General features: G+C 41.1%; 1 protein-coding gene across 1 annotated transcript in view; it reads left to right on the forward strand.

Annotated features, from left to right (window-relative positions):
* SI (sucrase-isomaltase) overlaps positions 1-19,032 on the forward strand; it is a gene marked incomplete at both ends in the record, with an annotated part of 54,305 nt that extends 35,273 nt beyond the window's left edge. Inside the window, 16 exon segments of the mRNA XM_082319010.1 lie at positions 566-704; positions 5,321-5,454; positions 5,795-5,829; positions 5,914-6,030; positions 7,297-7,320; positions 7,324-7,445; positions 8,434-8,518; positions 8,614-8,670; positions 9,719-9,843; positions 10,129-10,210; positions 11,666-11,752; positions 14,291-14,461; positions 16,854-16,978; positions 17,450-17,602; positions 18,267-18,328; positions 18,884-19,032. Coding sequence (XP_082175136.1) covers positions 566-704; positions 5,321-5,454; positions 5,795-5,829; positions 5,914-6,030; positions 7,297-7,320; positions 7,324-7,445; positions 8,434-8,518; positions 8,614-8,670; positions 9,719-9,843; positions 10,129-10,210; positions 11,666-11,752; positions 14,291-14,461; positions 16,854-16,978; positions 17,450-17,602; positions 18,267-18,328; positions 18,884-19,032 — 1,667 coding nt within the window.
* Positions 19,033-19,567: the final 535 nt, after the last annotated feature.

Genomic DNA, 19,567 nt, shown 5'->3' on the forward strand with positions numbered 1-19,567 from the left:
TTATCTATACAGTCAAATACTTGAAATACTGAGCTTTCTTATCTTGGCTTTGCTTAAGTACTAGTATAAAGTAGTACTAGTTAGTAATTATTTATTAATGGTTCATTAGCATATTTCTGTTGCTTACAGTTGTCTTCAGTTATTATTAATAGTTTCTCAGGAATTGTCAGGAAGTTAATATTCAGGCACAGACCATAGCCCCCGCATACCAGAAAAATGGTGGCATTTTTCTGTTTCTGTGGATGATGTGACAGTGTTTACAAAGATTTGCAATATCTTCTGAATTTGGATATACTCTGTTTACTCTTTGAGCCTCTTCAGTAAGAACATCTGTAACAGAGCTATTAACACACTTACAGATGCAGATGCCTACATAGGAATATCAGAAATATTCCATTTCAGAAAATTGGAAATGCTATTGTTATAATTATAAATAAATAAATGACAGTATAAATACTTAAAAGAGAGTGAACAGCAAAGAATTTATGAAAATTAAGGAAAAGTAACTCAAATCATTATTGAGAGTTCATTATTAAAAATAAATATTTTTGTTCCCTTCCATTAGAATTGGGATATCTGTCAGAAGGATTAACTGCCAAAACTCCATGCATGGAATTTCAACAATATCTTCTAGATGGTAGCCCTGTTAGACACTACGATGTGCACAGTCTTTATGGATGGTCACAAACAAAACCTACCCTAGAGTAAGTGAAGTCTGCATGCTTCTTGTTGTCTCCAAAATATGTTAGAAATGAATGTTCTGTATCTATATGTTCTGTATCTATATTCTTACGGCCAAAACTTTCATCAGTTTATTTAAAATTCCTGAGATATATCTTTCTTTTCATCCTCATATCTTCCATTCTTCAATTCAGCTAGAAGTGAAGCTCTGGTGGTCAGAAGTTTGAGCAGCAGTGCTGCAGCTCTTGCAGTTGGTCTTATTTCAGCCACGTTCTGCTCAGCGCAGTGATCTCGCCCGTGGTGCAAGCAGGGTGGTATGAGCCTGAGCTGCTGGAAAGGATTTGCCGGAGAAGGTGAGGTGGGTCTGCGCAGGTCGGAGCTGAAGCTGTGCTTCCATGGTGTCACTGCAATAAACACCTTCTGCAACTGGAGCTAGCTAGGAAAAAACCAAAAGAGCTCAAGCATGGCTACACCTGCAGTGGCACCACGGACTGTCTCAGGACAAGCAGGCAAAGGCTTCCTTTTGAGTTTAGCAGCTCCAAAATCACTGACCCTGAGCAGACACCATTTTCAAGGTACGTTTTAAAGAGAGTTTACCCAAGTCTGATCCTAAAGAAACTTATTGCTCACCTAGCTGGGGAGCAATTCTTGGTATACCAGTTCTGAGGACTTCATCCATAGAAGTGTTATGTTGTGCAAGCTTAATTGCTGAGCTGTGTTACTGAATAAGATGGCCACGGTGCTATTTCTCATACAGTTTAATTTGGATGTAATTACTCGCCATCGAGCGTTTCTTTGTCCCAACACATTCAAACACAACACGTTGCCTTTTCAGCAGAGACTTCTATTATGAGACAGCCACCAAGGCCGTGCTGGGGCGATGCTCCGCATTGTAAGCGAGAGCAGTCAATCCAAAGACACCGCGCGGGTATTCGTTCACAAGGCAGAATGGAGAACAGGTCTCAACATTTTGATCAGCTGTTGGGAACAGTAATTACTCAATGATAGTCTCAGTAATTACTGTAATTAAAATCTAAAATACTTTTTGTTTCTAGGTTTTGCTGGGATAGCCTGGCTTACTCCTAAAGCTGCTGTTGGTTTTGCCTTACGCTATACATCTAGGGAGGGAAAATGAATACAGCTTTTTAACACTGTTAATAGAAGAAGGGCTCAATTATGTCCTCTATTTAAAACAACTTCAGTGGTAGTGAAAAGGGGAAACAGTGACTTTTCAAATGCAAGCTGTGTGCATTTACGTTTAAGAATTTATTTCTCAGCTCCCAGGCAAACGTCGTTATCTGTTCCTTACTGAGGAGTACCCCAGCCTGCTTTAGATAACGCCTGATCTAACGATAATATATCTATCTATCTGTGGTGTTTCATTTCCAATTCAAGGAGTGAGCAAGGAAGCAGTGTTTCTTTATAGGTCTTAATGACCTTAAAGCCCTTGGTAACTTTGCTATTAGCATAAAGAAAGAAAATACCAAGGCTGCTTGAATTTTTGACTGAGTGGATGTTCTATTTGGCAGCGTGCCATTGCAGGGCTGCCAGTCAAGGTAGGAGCGAAATTGCTGACAGGGAAGGAAGGAATGTCTGATACCTCTGCTGTCAGCCAAATCACACGCGATTTGGGCCTTGTAAGTAGACAATAATTTAATACTAAGAGGAATATTGCCATTGTTTCTGTGTATTAAGTATGAACTGAAATGTAGTGAAATATTTTCTTCTCTTTTGAGAGGTACTGTAACAGAAATGATTGTGACAAATTACACAGCTCATACAGGTATTCTCACACTTGAAAATTGTAGGAAAATGTGAGTTTAAAATATATATATATATATATACACACACACACACACACACACACACACACACGTATACATCAGCTCCCAATTTATTCTTCGGTACTAACTGAAGGAGTAATTATGCAGCTGAAGACATGTCGTAATGATAATTTATTCTAATACTAAACCATCCAAACAGGAAGATCGTTGTCGTGGTTTAACCCCAGCCAGCAACTAACCACCACACAGCCGCTCGCTCACTCCCCCCCGGTGGGATGGGGGAGAGAATCGGAAGAGTAAAAGTGAGAAAACTCATGGGTTGAGATAAAGACAGTTTAATAGGTAAAGCAAAAGCCACACGCACAAGCAAAGCAAAGCAAGGAATTCATTCACTACTTCCCAGCGGCAGGCAGGTGTTCAGCCATCTCCAGGAAAGCAGGGCTCCATCACGCGTAACGGTTACTTGGGAAGACAAACGCCATCACTCCGAATGTCCCCCCCTTCCTTCTTCTTCCCCCAGCTTATATACTGAGCATGATGTCATATGGTATGGAATAGCCCTTTGGCCAGTCTGGGTCAGCTGTCCTAGCTATGCTCCCTCCCAGCTTCTTATGCACCTGGCAGAGCACAAGAAGCTAAAAAGTCCTTGACTAGTGTAAACTCTACTCAGCAAGAACCAAAACATCAGTGTCTTATCAACATTATTCTCATCCTAAATCCAAAACACAGCACTCTACCAGCTACTAAGAAGAAAATTAACTCTATCCCAGCTGAAACCAGGACAATCGTTTGCACACAAAACTCACAAAAGCCTAGAACTTAAAAGTGCACAGCAATTTTTCATGTAACAATGGAATTTTGGTTCTCCACCCATTAGAGAGAGGGAGCTTCTGGATGTTGGCTTAATGCTGTTCTTTCAAGATGAGACTTTTGCATCGACTTGAAAGCCAGAACCCTTCCTAGTGAATCCAGTGACCATTTGGAGGTAAATTCCAGCTTTGTGACATGAGTGATTGCTTTTCACGGACACAGCTGTGACTCAGTCATGGAGCAGAGTGCTGGCACCTTGAGTCAGCAAACCACTCGGGCCGTGCTCATCCTTGAGCAGTTCTGCGCACGCCCTAGACTTTCTTTCCATTTGAAATTTTAGCTGCAATTTCCCAAGCATTGTTGAAGGAGGGTGAACCAAGCAGAGGCTGAAAATGTTTGATAGTGTGTTAGCAAGAAAGAAAAGATACTAGAAAACTTACTGTTTGTCTTGGAAGAAATAATTACAGCACATTAGTCTAGTTTAATTACTACGGTAATTTAAGTGACTTGTGTATTTTTGCTGTAATTATAGTGTCACTAAAGCTGCAAATCCTGTAGAAAAATAAATAAATAGTGCCTTATGGAAGCAGCTGTTTAGGCAATTATTGTGGAGCTAGCATTGGAGAGCAGTGCGATTTAATCAGTGTAGCTTTCTAACTAGTATTGTGCCTTAGTATTTTGCTGTCATGATTCACAGTGCGTGTGCATGGCTGCAAAGGAATTGTTCTAAGAAAGCGGAGCAGTAATGCATCGATGCGAGTCACATAGCATAGAGCAACAACACATGCTGCAGAGAGAGGTGCTCGTATCCTTGGCGGAGCAACTAGAAAGCATCAATTCCCCTCAACTCAGCTAATTTTATTTTTTTCCTTCCCTAAAGCTTACTTGGTTACCTTTGCAGGCACTTTTGGCAATGGCCAAGGCTTGATTCAAGAAAATTTTTAATTTTTTTATTTTTTCATTTTTTGAGGTCATGGGATTAATTGGTGAATCGATTCTCCACCCATCTCATTCACACCCACACCTCCAGGCTCTCAGGAGCTCTTCTCCCGAGTCATCGACAAGCCGCAGTCTCCCCTCCCGATGGCGCTGATCCTGAGCAAGGCCATAGGGTTTTCGTGCCAGAGCATCTTGAAAAGTCCACGACAGTCCTTGCCTGGTGCTCGCTGTTCCCTTCTATCCCCCAAACCCAAGCGCCTGTATGATTCCTGCCCTGGAGGTTTTTGCCTCTAATTTGGGAAAGAGAAATAAGTCCCGCCATCCTCAAAAGGTTACCAGCCTCTGGTTGAAATCTCTTCTGCTTACGAGGAAGGCAAATGTCATCAGACCAAGAGGCCAGCTAGTGCCAAGGTAGTCACACACATTGGTAGTCACTCCTTAGCTCTAAGGCCTGTTACCTGCCCCGAGCAGAAAACAGCTGGTTTCCTATGTTTGCTTCTAGACAAGTCCCTGTTGGTCATTTCAGATTGATATCTTGTCACCTTGGTGTTTCTGAAGGGACTACAGACCCATGACTTATTTTGTTGTTCCAATACCTTTTTGGCAAGTAGAGTTATACTGAGAGGTCCAATATTCCTGGCGCCTCTCTTTTCCCCCTTATGATCTTTTTGGTAGGAGTTTTGTTACATTATTTTCAAGTGTTGCTGCAAGTTTTCAGGTACTTGAAGGAAGGAGTGGTGTGCCCTGGAACACACCGTGGAGCCCTTAGAAAACGTGCAAGTTGGGCTGCATTCCTATTTTCCCAGACAGTAATTATCCTGAGCTGGCAATCTGTGTTTCAGCACCTCCTTCTTTTGCCAGCTCTCCTTCCAGCTGCAGGTTGGCTGACACTGCTGAGTTTCTGTGTATGTGTGAATCGTAGTGAATTGCCGTAAAAAGCACATCTGGATTGGATGTATGCATATTGATGCCTACAACAATGCTGCCTTTCGCTATGAAAGTAGAAGCCCTTCTGTTTATTTTCAACCAGGATCTTAGGTAATAAATTCTCACGTAATATTTCTCATGTAACTAGATTTTTTTTTTTTTTCTGTTTTCAGTGTCAGCGGTTTGCAGAGTGCCACCAAGGAGCGTGGGATTGTTATCACCCATTCCACATATCCCAGTAGCAGAAGATGGGCAGGACACTGGCTGGGTGATAACACTGCAGCTGGGGATCAGCTGGCTAAAACTGTTATTGGTAGGTAGAAGGAAAAGCACCTGTATTCAATTTACTGTGTGCAGTTATTTCTTTTCCTTCATCTACTTGCTTTTGGTTTCATGTGGTTTTAGCTGAAATAAGCCCTTTAGTTCAGCAACCAGAATTCGTGGTCAATTCCTTTTTTACTTCTTCTTCGCTTCTGCACCGGGTGCTGGGAACTCTTTCATTCCCTTGGGACCGGCCACCTTCCCGCCCTGTGTCCTTGTGTTTTCTTTCTTCTCATTCAGCGTTACAGTCTGTATTATCTAGGTAGCCAATAGCACACCAAAGAGGGGGAAAAAAAACCCAGCTAGTAATGTTGAATTATTTTTCCTTTCAGGTGTGAGGGAGTTCAGTCTCTTTGGAATAGCTTATGTAAGCTAGTGAGTTATTACCTCACATTAAATTATCTTCATGCTGTACATGGATTTATAGTATTGATTATTTTTAAACTTTCAGACAGGAGCTGATATGTGTGGCTTCTTCAAAGACTCGGAGTATGAGCTCTGTCTTCGCTGGATGCAGCTGGGCGCGTTTTACCCGTACTCAAGGAATCACAGTGAGAAAGGAGCAAGGGTGAGTTGCAATTCTTTAGCGGTTCGTAACAGCTGGCCCTTTGCAATGCACGTTCAGAGACCAGCCGGAACATCGCACAAGCTGGCCTGCCTCAAAAAAAGTACATTGCAGGCAAAATGGACAAGAAAAGAAGACGTTTGGCTCTTTATCAGAGAAATAATTGTCTGTCTTTATATGCTGGCTGTGCTGTACGCCTCCCCCTCACCTGGGAGGTTTTATGCCCACAGAGGGACTGCTCTGGGATTTGGACCACTTGAAGGAAGCATTTTCTAAGTTTGCTTTGACTGAGTCAAACTCCCACATATTATTTTCCCTGTATGCCATTTTCATTTCATCGCACTACACTGGCAAGACCAAAATAGAGCGCTTTTATGGCAAACGCACTTAAAGGAGCAAAACGGGCCTTGGTGCTCTCAGCCCTAATTATCCGTAATTATACAACAGATGAGAAAATGGAACAGTGTAATAAGATTCTGGAGCAAGACCCGGCAATTTCTGTACTTTGCACGTTTGCCACCATCAGATATTGTATTTCTTTTAAGAGTAAAGGAAAATAATTGCCTAAATGTAGGTCTGTGCTGGCTAAGGACTATGTTGTAGAAAGCTGTAAAACAAGATAACTGGAAAAATAAAAAAAAATGGAAACAGCACTTCTCTTCCAGTTCAAGCTTCAGGTCTAGCTGAGGAGAGCTATTTATATGGCATATATCTAATGGATTAAAGTCTCCTTTTCAAAAACTGTGTGCTTTATCTTGCAGCGGCACACCTTTCGATAGGACTTTTAAAGCCTTGAAAAATGCAGATTCAGGGTTATCATGTTGCTTCCAGTCTTACCCAATTTGCCAAGGTATTGTTCAGCCCATTTAATAAAGATGGGAAGTGCTCCTTGACATCAGTCATTAGTGCTGCGGTCTCTTCTTGCAAGTCCGGAGTGCTGCCCTGCAGAGAAGAGGGATAATAAATGACGTACGCTGGGATGTGTCATGCCTTCGGGACACTTTGCGTTCAACATTTTTTACACTACTCCCCCCAGGTTTTTCTCACCTTCCCTCTTTCTACTTCCCCTCCGAGGGATGACAGTGATACCTCCTGCTTTTAGTGTCACTTACTCCTTAATCGAAGAATAAAGAAATGAAGGTGCTCTATATTGGAGGGGAAATTTCCTTGGCTTTGTCTTACTATGTTGATCTGTTTTGTTTGTTTTTTTGGTTTTGTTTTCTGAATGAAACACTCCAGCTTGAATAACAACGATCTCTTCTCTTTCAGAGGCAAGATGCTGTTTCCTGGAACTGAACACTTGAGGAGATTTCCAGGAATGTGCTGAATATGAGATACACCCTGTTACCCTATTTCTACACGTTACTGTATGATGCCCATGCCCATGGCAGCACTGGGATCCACCCCGTACTCCATGCGTAAGTGCAGCTCCTTTGCTGTCCTTATCAGGAATTTCCACTCAAACTTCTGTAGTTACAACCCTCCTAACGATAAAGTTTTCTCTCATTTACAGCAATTTTCCTTTCAACAAAAAAGCATGAGATTAAGAGTATGAGCTTTCAATATCAAGTCTCACTTGAACAGCAGTAGTTCTCCATTTTTCACTATGCAAAACTGAACATTTGCTTCTCTAGGAATAATATTTAAATTTTAAAGTTCATCTCTTTAGGGGCCAGCAACAAAATGCTGCGCATATGTAGAATCAAAAAAACAAATGTTGCAAAAAGAGCTGGACAAAAACTTTAAGCCAAAAAGTGGGACTTCTGCCACAAATCATGAGAGTTTTGCAGGGAAAAATGGCTTTTTTAGTGTGTTTCCAAGCTGATATAGCAGATTTTTTTTTTTTTTTTTAATGTTCTTAGACACACAAAACCTTCTTTGTTCCTTGTCGGGGGGGAAGTACCTGCAAAATCTTTAATTCCTTCTGTTGTCCAGTTAGTTAGATGTAGTCTAGTATATCCATGTATGTCTTGGGTGAGCAATACCGAGTTCTTTGCATGTATTGATTTGCTTTTTTCAAAGCAAGCGTCTCAGAAAAAGTGGTGTAAATTAGAAAGTTGTTCCCAGTCTGTCCACTACCTAATCTTATTATTGCTAATACCAGCCAAGCACAACAGACCTTCTGAGTTTTGTGATCTAAATATACTGGAAAGTAAATGCAAAGAAATGGCAAAAAAAGAAAGCTAAGTAATGGCTTGCATTTCTCTAATGAGTTTCACATTAGGATCTTTATGCATTCTTGGCAAGCATTAATTGATGTATGAATTATTAATACTGGAATAAAAGATGAGGAAATAGTAGATACTTGGAATAGTAGATTCAATTACTGACAAAAATGTCTTAAAGAAGGAACATTTTGGAAAAGTTTAGCATCCAAAGTTTTATCATTATTCTGTTAACTTACAGGTTTGTAGAAGACAGAACAACCTGGGAAATATATGAGCAGTTCCTCTGGGGACCCGCGCTGCTCATCAGCCCTGTGATGCAACAGGTACATTTTTAAGTACTTATGAAAATATTAAAGTCACTTTAGCTAAACTTCATTTTTTGATTTAAGGTACCTAAACCATGTATATTTAATTGCAGAATCCTGTAACAGTGAACACTTACTTACCCAGTGCCCGCTGGTGTGATTACTACACAGTAAGTCCTTTTAAAAGTTATATTTTATGTGTCTCCTTCACAGGGCGGTTCAGACAGCTGCAGGGTGTGCTGAGAGAGGCGGTGAGGTGTGAACCCTCTCTCTCCCAAGCTTGCATTCAATATCAGTTCTTAGCAATATAACATCTACTTAGCTGATAAAAAAAATCCTTGATTCCTGTATAATAATGTATAATAGTATGACCACAGTTAGTTTAAATTAAAAGGTGAAATAATACCTTTAATTTGAAGTCCTTCCATTGACTTTTTTTAACCCTCAAATGACATACGTAATGTCTTTTTAAGGAATGCTGGAACGGAGAAAGACAAAATAGGTTTAGACCCATCATCTTTCACAGAAAATAAGAAAAGATTTGGTAACAGGAGGAACAGGAATCAAAAATCGCTTCATTAATCACAAGTTCACATTTCACCAGGCTGGCCCCTTTGGTTCAGCTGCTGTCACCTGTGGTCAAGCCAGTCTCCTACAGATAGAGAATTTCAGAGTTTCTCTTAAGAGCGTTAGGTAGTTACTCCTGCAATAAGAAGAGGATTTGCAGTAACAACTCCTAATTAATCTGTCTAGCAAACCATTTCATTTACAAAAAAAAAAAAAGTAAAGTGTGAGCAATTCAGTAGAAGACTCTTTTATTGTAAATAGGATGAAGATATTGGCTTTAGGGGACAATTCAAACTTTTACCAGCTCATTTGGAACGTATCAACCCGCATATCCAAGGTGGATACATCCTTGCTTGGCAAAGACCTGTTAATACAACTTTTTACAACCCTCCTAATGATAAAGTTTTCTCTCATTTACAGCAATTTTCCTTTCAACAAAAAAGCATGAGATTGAGAGTATGAGCTTTCAATATCAAGTCTCACTTGAACAGCACTCTTAAAAACATTAGGTAGTTACTCCTGCAGTAACAAGAGGATTTGCAGTAACAACTCCTAATTAATCTGTCTAGCAAAAACCAATCATTTCATTCTAAAAAAACCTGTAAAGCGAGGGTAATTCAGTAGAAGACTTTTTTATTTTTTCGTAAATAGGATGAAGATATTGGCTTTAGGGGACAATTCAGACTTTTACCAGCTCATTTTGAACGTATCAACCGGCATATCCAAGGTGGATACATCCTTGCTTGGCAAAGACCTGCTAATACAACTTTTTACAGGCAAGATGATTAACTGAAAATTTAAAGTTTAGTTTTACGCAATGACATATAAATGCTACTAGTCCTCAGAGAAGCTACATGTATGATAGCACTGGAACTTTATGGCTGGTTTTTCTTTTTGGTTTCCTCCTAATGGTCTCCTCTAATTTAATGGTATGGGCTTAGAAAGATGACCATGGGAGATCAATTGAGTGGTATACAATATTTCTAAAACAACTTCAAGCATTTGATAAACATGAAATGTGGTTAGCTGGGGAAATTCAGGAAACATTTTGTTTTCCATAGCCAAAAAATACCAATGGGACTCCCTGTTGCTTTGAAGGATGCTCTGTTTGCAGAGGGACAGCCTTATTGGGATGCTTGGGATGTGTGATGCTTCTTGCCCTCATAAAACCGTTTTTTGCTGCGAGGATGGTCGAACGCTGCAACAGGTTGTGCAGAGAGGCTGTGGAGCCTCCACCCTTGGATATATTCAAAGCCCAAATGAAAAGCGACAAAGCAAACCCCAAGGATATGAACCGGGGAGAGATGAAACGAATTACAGCAGTCCTTGAAAACCAAGTGCTGCTCCGCAGCTGACTTAGGAGCTTTTCTGTCTGCAGTTTTTAACAATACCGCAGTTGTGGAAGTGGAACCTCCAAGCTGTAAGAAACTGCGCCGCTTAGCTGTGGCTTTGGAAAAGAAGTGCTGGTGGTTGCTTCTGCCTTAGAAGTCCTCAGTGCAGCGTGGGGCGTTCGAGGAGGAGCAATAGGAGCAGACAGAAATGATGGACCCTGGCCAAAGCAATCACATTGCTGGAGGACATACCTGAACAGGCCTTCAGAGACAAAACTGAAAGGAAACCTCCAGATTAGCATTCTAGTAAAATGATTTTTCCTGATTTAAACCGCATAATGCTATGATTCATAGAATTAATATGTTGCATAAACAAAATTGGGCCCTGGACCTAAGGCAACACAGCTAACAAGGATTTGTGTTCAAACCTATGGGAACCATAGCCATAGATTATGTGGGAAGCTTTAACGAGTTTCCTCACCATTAATACATTTAAATCATCATCAGATAAGAGATACTTAAATGTCATTTATCCTTTCCATCCCGAGTGTATTACCTTTGTAATAACAATAAGCTGTCACCCGAGATTACTGCAAGTAATGCAGAAAATGGTGTTATTTTGCATAACGATGTGTAGGGAAGTTTGCAGGATGGTGTTAGTGGATTTTGAGGTGCTTCACATACACCGCAGCCTGTTAGCACTGGAATTCAGAAATGATGGCCACGTTTATGGGCGTCTGATGATAAAGGAAATTAGCACAGGTTACAAGGTGCAGCCCAGCAGGATGCCCGTGACCTGTTTTTTTTAGTGCAGAAAGGCAAGAACCTACGATGCCCATGGTTATGGGCACTACTTTGAGCGCATTTAGCGCTGAATAATAGGACCGATAAAATACACAACAGCAATTTCAAAGAAGCATCAACATCGGTCATGTGTAATTGAACAGTGAAGAGAGGTGGATGTGGGAAACGTCTCCCATGCCTTCTTCAGTGAGAAACATTTTTCCCCTCCTGGTCTTAACACCTTTGATCTTCCTAATGCTGTTTGTTTGCCGCCTTCTGTATCTTACCTCTAAAATGTTCTTATTTTTTGTCCTCATTTAAATAGCACGCAGTCCTGTAAGAAAGTATTTTATGTCTGAAAGCATACGTCTTCTGGAAATAAAGAAAGAACTTTATGTACAGATAGACATAAGAGATACTTGTGTATAGTACATGGACACGATTCTTGAACTGAAATTTTCATAATGTGTTAACTAAGGTGAAGAGCGAATACATTTTATTTTATTCTTTCTTTCTAACAGATGCATATGAAGACGGTGTGTATCTGCTAACATCATTTACTGCTAATTGGGTATGTACTGTTATCTCACAATTTCTGAATAATCACTTTAGGTGATTATTATTATATTTTTAACTATAGGTATTTTAATTTGGGGCTTCATAATGTCTACATATCCCACCCTAACATTAATTTGTGCTCATGATGATTGAATAGACTGCAAGTAATGTGATTAAACTGTGTTAAGAACAAATTTAAGAATGATTCTGAAGTTACCAATTTCAGCATATTGTTAAATAAGGTGCACATTTATGACATTGTAATTTCTGATATAATTCTGAAAGTATGAGTTTATTTCATAAATTATTCCTATAAAGTGAAAGCACATATCAATGCAGAACATCTGGAGCATGTAGATGGGTCAGAAGAGCTGTGCCAGGAAAGCCAGCCCTTGTTGGTGAGAAAGAAGCTGGAGGCTGCACACAGGAAGCTTTAAGGTCAAAAGGCTTTGACCCTGGCTTGCAGACACAAAGAAATACCCCCACTCAACAAAGATTTTGGGTTTCTTCTCAAGGAAGGGCACCTAAAATTGTTCCTAATCCATTTTGCAAGTTCAGGGTCCTCCTTGCTGTTCTCTGCCCTGTTGTTCAAGCTAGATCGCTGCTCCAAGAAAAAAGAAAGAGAAGTTCACAGGGCCAGAAGGAGAGCATCTGTGTCAGCAGTGCATTTGCCAGTATTCACCGTAGAATATATTTATTGTATTCAATCTTAGTTCTGGGAGGAAGTAGCAGGATACACAGGCATTGGCAACCACAAAAGAAATCACTTTCTAAAACGACAAAGAGGGGGGAACAGGACCTGCCCCATTCATGAGTCCTACTCATGCCCTCCCATCGTTGACAAACCAAAGATGTATTTGCCGCTATGAGTCATAAACTTGCGTCCCAGTCCTAGGATGTGTGCATTGGGGGTCGGTCTCTTCTCCCGAGTAACAAGTGATAGGATGAGAGGAAACGGCCTCAAGCTGTGCCAGGGGAGGTTTAGATGGGATATTAGGAAGAATTTCTTCACCGAAAGGGTGGTCAGGCACTGGCACAGGCTGCCCAGGGAAGTGGTTTGAGTCTCCATCCCTGGAGGCATTTAAAGAACGGATAGATGTGGTGCTCGAGGACACGGTTTAGTGATGGACTTGGCAGCAATAGGTTAACGGTTGGACTCGATGATCTTAAGGGTCTTTTCCAACCTTGACGATTCTATGATTCTATAATTCATTGACCCCAGTCAACGTATTCTATAGAAACATCTCAGCATCCCGTAGGAGATGGTGGGTTTTAGTGCTGGGGCCATGCCGCTTTGCAAGGCCTGTGAGAAGCAGCCTGGTGGGAGAGCAGAGACAGCAGCTTAGTCCCAGCCACAGCTTTGCCCAGCGGCTAGTGCGGCGCCCCTGCCTCAGTTCAGGGTTGCTTTTTGTCTTTATTCTTCAACACAGAAAATCTGGCATGCATTCCTGAGTAACAAATTCAATGGGCAGGAGTGTTTATGTTAAGTACTGGCATTTCTAGGATGTTGGGTTTCAATTTTTATCATAACAAGTTGAATATGTGGAGTTAAATTAGACTGTAATTATATGGACTTTTGGTTTAAAAGAAATGCTTTTTCTATTGTAATAGAAAATATACTTTGTTATTTCATTAGTTTTCCAGGGTGCCAGAATGTCTTCTAATTTTATCCACGCTGTTCTTTCTTCTCATTTAATTCTGTCTTTGTCAAAGAATTGAATGTTAATTGCTAAGAGAGAGAAGTTTGTTTTGCTAATAAATATTCCATATTTGCAGTTGCAAAGAGATTATAAAATAAATGCACCTTTTCCTGCTCTTGCAAAAAGTTGGTAAGGAAAAACCTAATCAAAGAGGTCTTGAATCAACCAACAATGAAAAAATGCTCACACTAAAAGTAATACCCTCTAAGCACTAAATATGCAGAATTATATCATAGCACATTGGCGTGGGGTCACACTTGGGCTGTGAACTAGCAGACACCATCTCTGGGCTGCTTAACGTGGCATTCGCTCTCTGGAGACCCACCAGACCTGGGTACAGCCTAAAGGAACCCTGTGCCCATAATCTACTTAAAATCACAGCAACTGGAAATGAGAGGGGACTTGTGAGTGCTAAGGGAGATGACGGGCCTGGAGGAGCTGCTCTGGGAGGACGTAAAGCAGGGAAAGCAGAGCCTGGATCAGGCCTCATAGAAGCCAGGAGACGAGGCATAACCGCTGTCCCTGTGACAGTGGAGGAGGGCTTTGTCCATGCAGCACATGCTGCCCATGTCAGGGGTTAAGAGCATCTGGTTGCTTTGCTCCTCGCATCTATAATCCGAGTGGCAATTAAAGACACAGCAGAGCCCAGGATCTAACCAGATTAACAATGTGAAGAAAAGTGAAGCCTTCAGCATTTAGAAAATAAATAACAACGTACAGGTATTTAAAAAAAAAAAAAAAATTAAAAAAAATAGGAAGAGATGAAAGCAAGTGAAAAGCTCAAGTGGACTTGTACCTGTCTAATGACAATCTCGATTTTTTTTTTTTTTTTCCTTCCCTTTTCCTTTCAGAATGTTTTCGATATCACAGTTTTGCATCATGGCTACACTGATCCAAACAACTTAATGTTTACTGAAATGAAAGCCCTGGGGGTGCCCACCAGCGTTAAGCAGGCGACTGTATCGCAGAACGGCGAGACAATCGCATCGTCTCACACCGTCGACTACAATGATGCCAAGAAGGTGAGATGCCATTTGCAGGGTAATGCCACCTTCACAACTGCATATGTGCTCTTAAACCTTTGGAGACTCAGCTCTCAGCTGTAATGCCATATTTAAAATATATTTCAGCAAGATACATAAGCTGCCATCAGGTAATGATGATATAATACACTGTTGAATATACAGTAAATATTGTGCAGTAAGTGTGGTAGAGGTTTTAAGCATAGGAATTACTGTTGAGGAACCCAAACCACTTCTGACAGTGGAAAAGCAGTGGATTTTGGTTTGTGCTTGGTTTCCACTCCTCTTCCTAATAGCTTACTTGCAACCTGTGAGGTTTGAAGGAAGGAAAAGCAACTACAAGTATTTTCATAGTCTCTACATGACCCTGTTGTTGTCGGTCTTGTCTGACAACATTTTCATTTCCCAGCCCTGTTTGCCTACCACCATTTCTTATTCTGTCATGTCATATTTCGGCTGTAGGCATTGCAGCACAGGGTTCCTACAGGAACAAGTCAAATCCCACTTCTAAAGTTATTGGCATACCTTCCACCAACTTCAGAGCACCGGGGTTTCCATCTGCCTGGGTCGTGCATGTCCAGGGCATTTCCCCTCTCCCACCTCCCCAGACAATAAAGCCAAGCACTCCTAAAGGCAGCTGAAATAAATGTGTGTAACTGTGTTGCCATTTGAGACGCACTCCTCTGGAGCACCTTTCCAATAGGAACAGAGCTGCTGAGGCGTTCAGTCTTGCCGGTTTTCTGGTAGAGGGAGACTGCCTAACCTCTTCTCTTACTGGGATCTTGCTACCCTTCCTCTGAAATTCACTCTTCTGCTAAGTCTTAGCTCTTCCTCTCTTTCAGCAGAAAGCCAGAACTGTATAAGTTTCATACATAACCAAAAAGATGAGTTAAAAATGTAAAAGAAAATGGAAGCATTTCATTCTGCTGATGACTTTTTGATGGAGAAAAAAAAGGAATTCATATGCACAGTTGAATTACAATGGGTTCCAAGTTCTGCTGCCTTTTTGAATTTCCTTTCCTTTTTAAATAAAAGGAACCGCAGTTCTAAAAGAGCCTCTGAACGAAGGGAAGGAATCAGAGCCTCGTGATCAGAAATCCCAAATCTGTGCTGGTTAAACTATGTTTATAGCGATACAAACACAAAAGCAAAGGAAGAGGAATAAATTCTTGTAACCTAAAATGAGAAGCCACTGTATTCTCTACCGAACACCGACAAAGCAGGGGAGCTTCAGGGCAGAGTTACTAATTGTTCATTTGGTTTAGGTTTTTTCACAGCTCCTGACAATCTCCAAGCTTCAACTTGAATGAGGCAAAGACTACACTGTGCAAGGGAGCCTGCAAAATACCCTTGGCCATTCCGCTGAATTTTCTCATTATTTTAAAACAATTTTTCAATTTTTCAAAGTGCCTCTTTGTCATCTTAGAGTACTTTTTAACTATAAAAACATAGGAGTACAGTCAGTTCATATTAAGGTGTTATGTGTATAAAGCAGTCACGCTTCAGTATTGTTGGAGGTTACAAGGTCTCCACGTGGTGCGGGATGTGTGTTTTAAGCAGTATGGCACTTCAGTGTAACTGTCTTTCAGAACTGACAGCTGAATGTAAAACTCTGTGTTTTCTCAGAGTGGAATTTCTGGCTGACTTCACGCGTGCCAAATTTTGTAAAAAGGTATGGTTGGTGTTACCTGCATGGATTTGGGGCCATAATTCTGCCTATATTTAACTTTCATCTTGATTTTAATTATGCCTATGTAAGTCACTCCTATAGAGAAGTATTTAAGGCTAGACAATTACAGTAAAAGTAAATGTTTTCAGATTATTGACTAAGCATGAAATGATGTTTCAAGTTGTCGATCTATAAAATACTCAGGTACTTGCCAAAGTAATTTGATTTTTTTTTTTAATGACTTTTTAGCCAGACATTTGTGTTTCCCAGTGTTTTGATCTGAAGTTGTAAAATTACACCTGAAGTCACAAGGTTAACTAATGAATGTTGGTCTCTGAGTGTTTATTTCACTGAAGGAAATGTTGTTATATGTTTACTATAATAGTAATTCATGTTAAAGACTCTTTGTATCCTGGGAGTGCAGCATATGATCTAAACAGATTGGTAAAGCATGTTTACAATTCAATTTGATGGGAATAAACTGCTGCCAGAGGTAGTAGTAATCTCTAGTGACTGTGCTTAAGATTCATTTAAAGGATTCCTCCCTGCTTTAAAATTTTGTAGTAAAACAGCTAAGTAGCCAACATCTCATAGATGGATCGGTGTAATTATAGGGCTTAATTTATTGAAACTTCCCCGTAAAGTAATAATGAAATTGGCAATCCAGAGAAAATGATCATTTAGGACTAAAGTTACCATTTTGACAAATATTTTTGTCTGAAGGCAAACTACACTCTTTTTCTAGAGCTAGCGACGACCAGCTGCGTAAGCACGCAGCTGCAAGGACGTGTCCCGTCGCTACAGAGGGGAGGTGCAGGTTACCGAGCCTTTGACCCATTCCCTGTCACGTTATGTCCTTCCGCTTTGCGCCCACCCGACTGATGTGTGAAGCCCTAGGTACAGCCAAAGGCTTCCAAGAGCTTATTTTCATCGTTTTTCTTATTATTAGTTTTATTTGGGGAACCTCATTGTCCTGTTTTCTCGGCTTTGAGAGGCTCAGCATGTCAGTTGAGAGCTACCTGTGTTTCAGCTACAGGAGAAGACTTTTACTGAGTCCCCAAGATAATAATTCATGAGGAACTCATACAGACTGAGAAATCACAGCTTCAAACACGCGCCAGCCACCTTGGGGAGGAGCTCCCTGCTGTGTCTCTTCCAAAGCGCCCAGGAACGGAGCATCCCCTCCAGCAGTTTGTGCAAGCCCACGCAGCCCAGCAGAGCCTGGCCCACAGCTCACTTCTGAAATATCTGTGCAGTGTCACCGTCCTTAGCTGGAGACCTAAGAAGCTATACGCTGAACCGGGTGGCATCTTTTTCAGGTCGGTAGTAGCTCTTCATGCAAGGCTTCTCTTTGGGTCAGATACGTACAGGCGTTGTGAAACATCTGCTGCTGCAGGAAGTCCCAGTAAAGTCCAGGAGCCGTGCTGGGTAGTGGGGCAGTCTTCAACAGAATTAAGTGAGCAGCAACAAACGTACTACTTGTGTTAAGGACAGGATGTTTTGACTATCGCTCTCTGCGTAGTTTGACTTTCTAGCACTTTTAAAAAAATTACTTGTAAAATAGCGTAACAGCACCCAGAGGTTTGATGCAATCCTGCTGCCCATTGCGCCAGAAAATTCTCATTGAAGGCACAATATCTTCCCCGAAAGCCATAAAGTTCTGCTTTCAATATCCATTTTCTGAACTTTATTGGCTGCTGTCCTGGGCATTCTTAAAAAATAAATCCAAAGAAAAGAGTACTTGCGAAAAGTCATAAATTTGTTTGGTATATTAAAATTTTTGGCTACCTTTTTCCTAGTATTAAAATACCAGAGTTACATTATGTGTTATTGTTGTGGGTTAGCCCCGGTAGGCAGCTAAACAGTGTCAAAGACCCAACAGACTGCTGGAAATGAGGAGGGTGCGTTCAAAACACCGCCCCGCGCGTGTACTGGTCTTAAACTGGTACCGAGCGTGGCCAGAGGCTGGATACTGGGTGATGAAGCTCCTTGCACCGAGCCAGTATCCATTTTGCACCTGCATCATTGTTGGGATGGATGAACAAAAGGAAAGCTCACTTCCTAATGAGACGTCTTGCATGTTTAATTTCTTAACAAACTGGAAGTTTAACCTCAACCTTTTTACCTTTTTTGCAGGGTTCTTCATGTCATACGTACAGCTGAAATCTGCCTGAGAGACACAATATATTTATACACAGGTATGTATATATATGAGCATTTTATATACATATATATACACACACACCATTATATATCTGCACACACACATGTGTATACAGAAATATGTATATACACATCTATTTATCCATGATATATACATACATAAACATAATATATGCATAGATATACACACATACATATGTGCATATATATGCATATGTAAATACACGTGGTTTATTTCATCATTAATAAGTGGGGTTCCTCTTTAATGAGACTTTTTTCAAATTTTAGTAATGTTCAGCTGTCAGGGGAACTACACCAGAGGACAGCCGGATGCAAACAGGACCTGATCCAAACCTCCTGGGAATGGATGAGTTTCTTTCTGTGGGCTTTTGATCAACTCCTGAAAGATTAGGTCTGGTTTTTACAACCTGTGTCTCCTGCCTCTGGCACGGGTCCCAGCACAGGTCCAGCCTCATTTACCAGAGCAAAAATGGCCTTTGAATCCATAGTTGCAGATCAAGACCACAGCTTGGAGATTAAATCAAGGTCAAGTAACAGGTTAACGAACTTTATGAAACTGTCTCTCCTAGCCGTGCAATTAGGAGCTGTGATCAAACAAAGCTTTGGCATTCCAGTTGCTCTAGCCTCGGCATGGAAAGGACCTGGGAAACCTCGCAACGTACAGATATTGCACTTTAAAGCTAAAGGTGGTTGTGCAAATCCCTCCAGCTTTGGCTAACATGCTTCTGCAAGATGAACAAATGTGAGCTTTATTGCTATGAGAGCAGCAGATACAGAGAAAATGCCCAATGAATCCCCTTCCAGATGAAAGCTTTTCAGGTACTAGCGGATAATCCCAACTGTTTTAAAGAAAATCAAATATTTCTTTATCCACATAGCGAATGGTTAATGTTGCAGTTATTTACGGCTACACCAGCTAAGGTGCCGTACAAGCCTGAGCTGTGCTCCAGCTCCCCAAATTAGCCTGAGTGCAAGGCCACCGGCCAGCCAGCGAGGGGACTGATGGAGGCCAGGTCCATAACTCCACCACAAATCAAGAGGAAATTACATTTTCAATGACGGGTAGCACGACCTTCAATACCTCGCAGTACAGAAGCATTTTATATCCAATTATCAGTAATTCATCAGCCGGCCAGGCAACCACTGTGTTTGCCCTTGTGCACTGAGCCCACACAGCTGACCTGAAGGAGAACGTGCTCTGACGAAACGTGGCATGTTTGGGTTGCAAAGGCCAGCGTGGTTTTTTTGGGTGG

The sequence above is a fragment of the Platalea leucorodia genome (assembly GCF_965183815.1).
Source record: "Platalea leucorodia genome assembly, chromosome: 8".
NCBI classification, from domain to species: Eukaryota; Metazoa; Chordata; class Aves; order Pelecaniformes; family Threskiornithidae; genus Platalea; species Platalea leucorodia.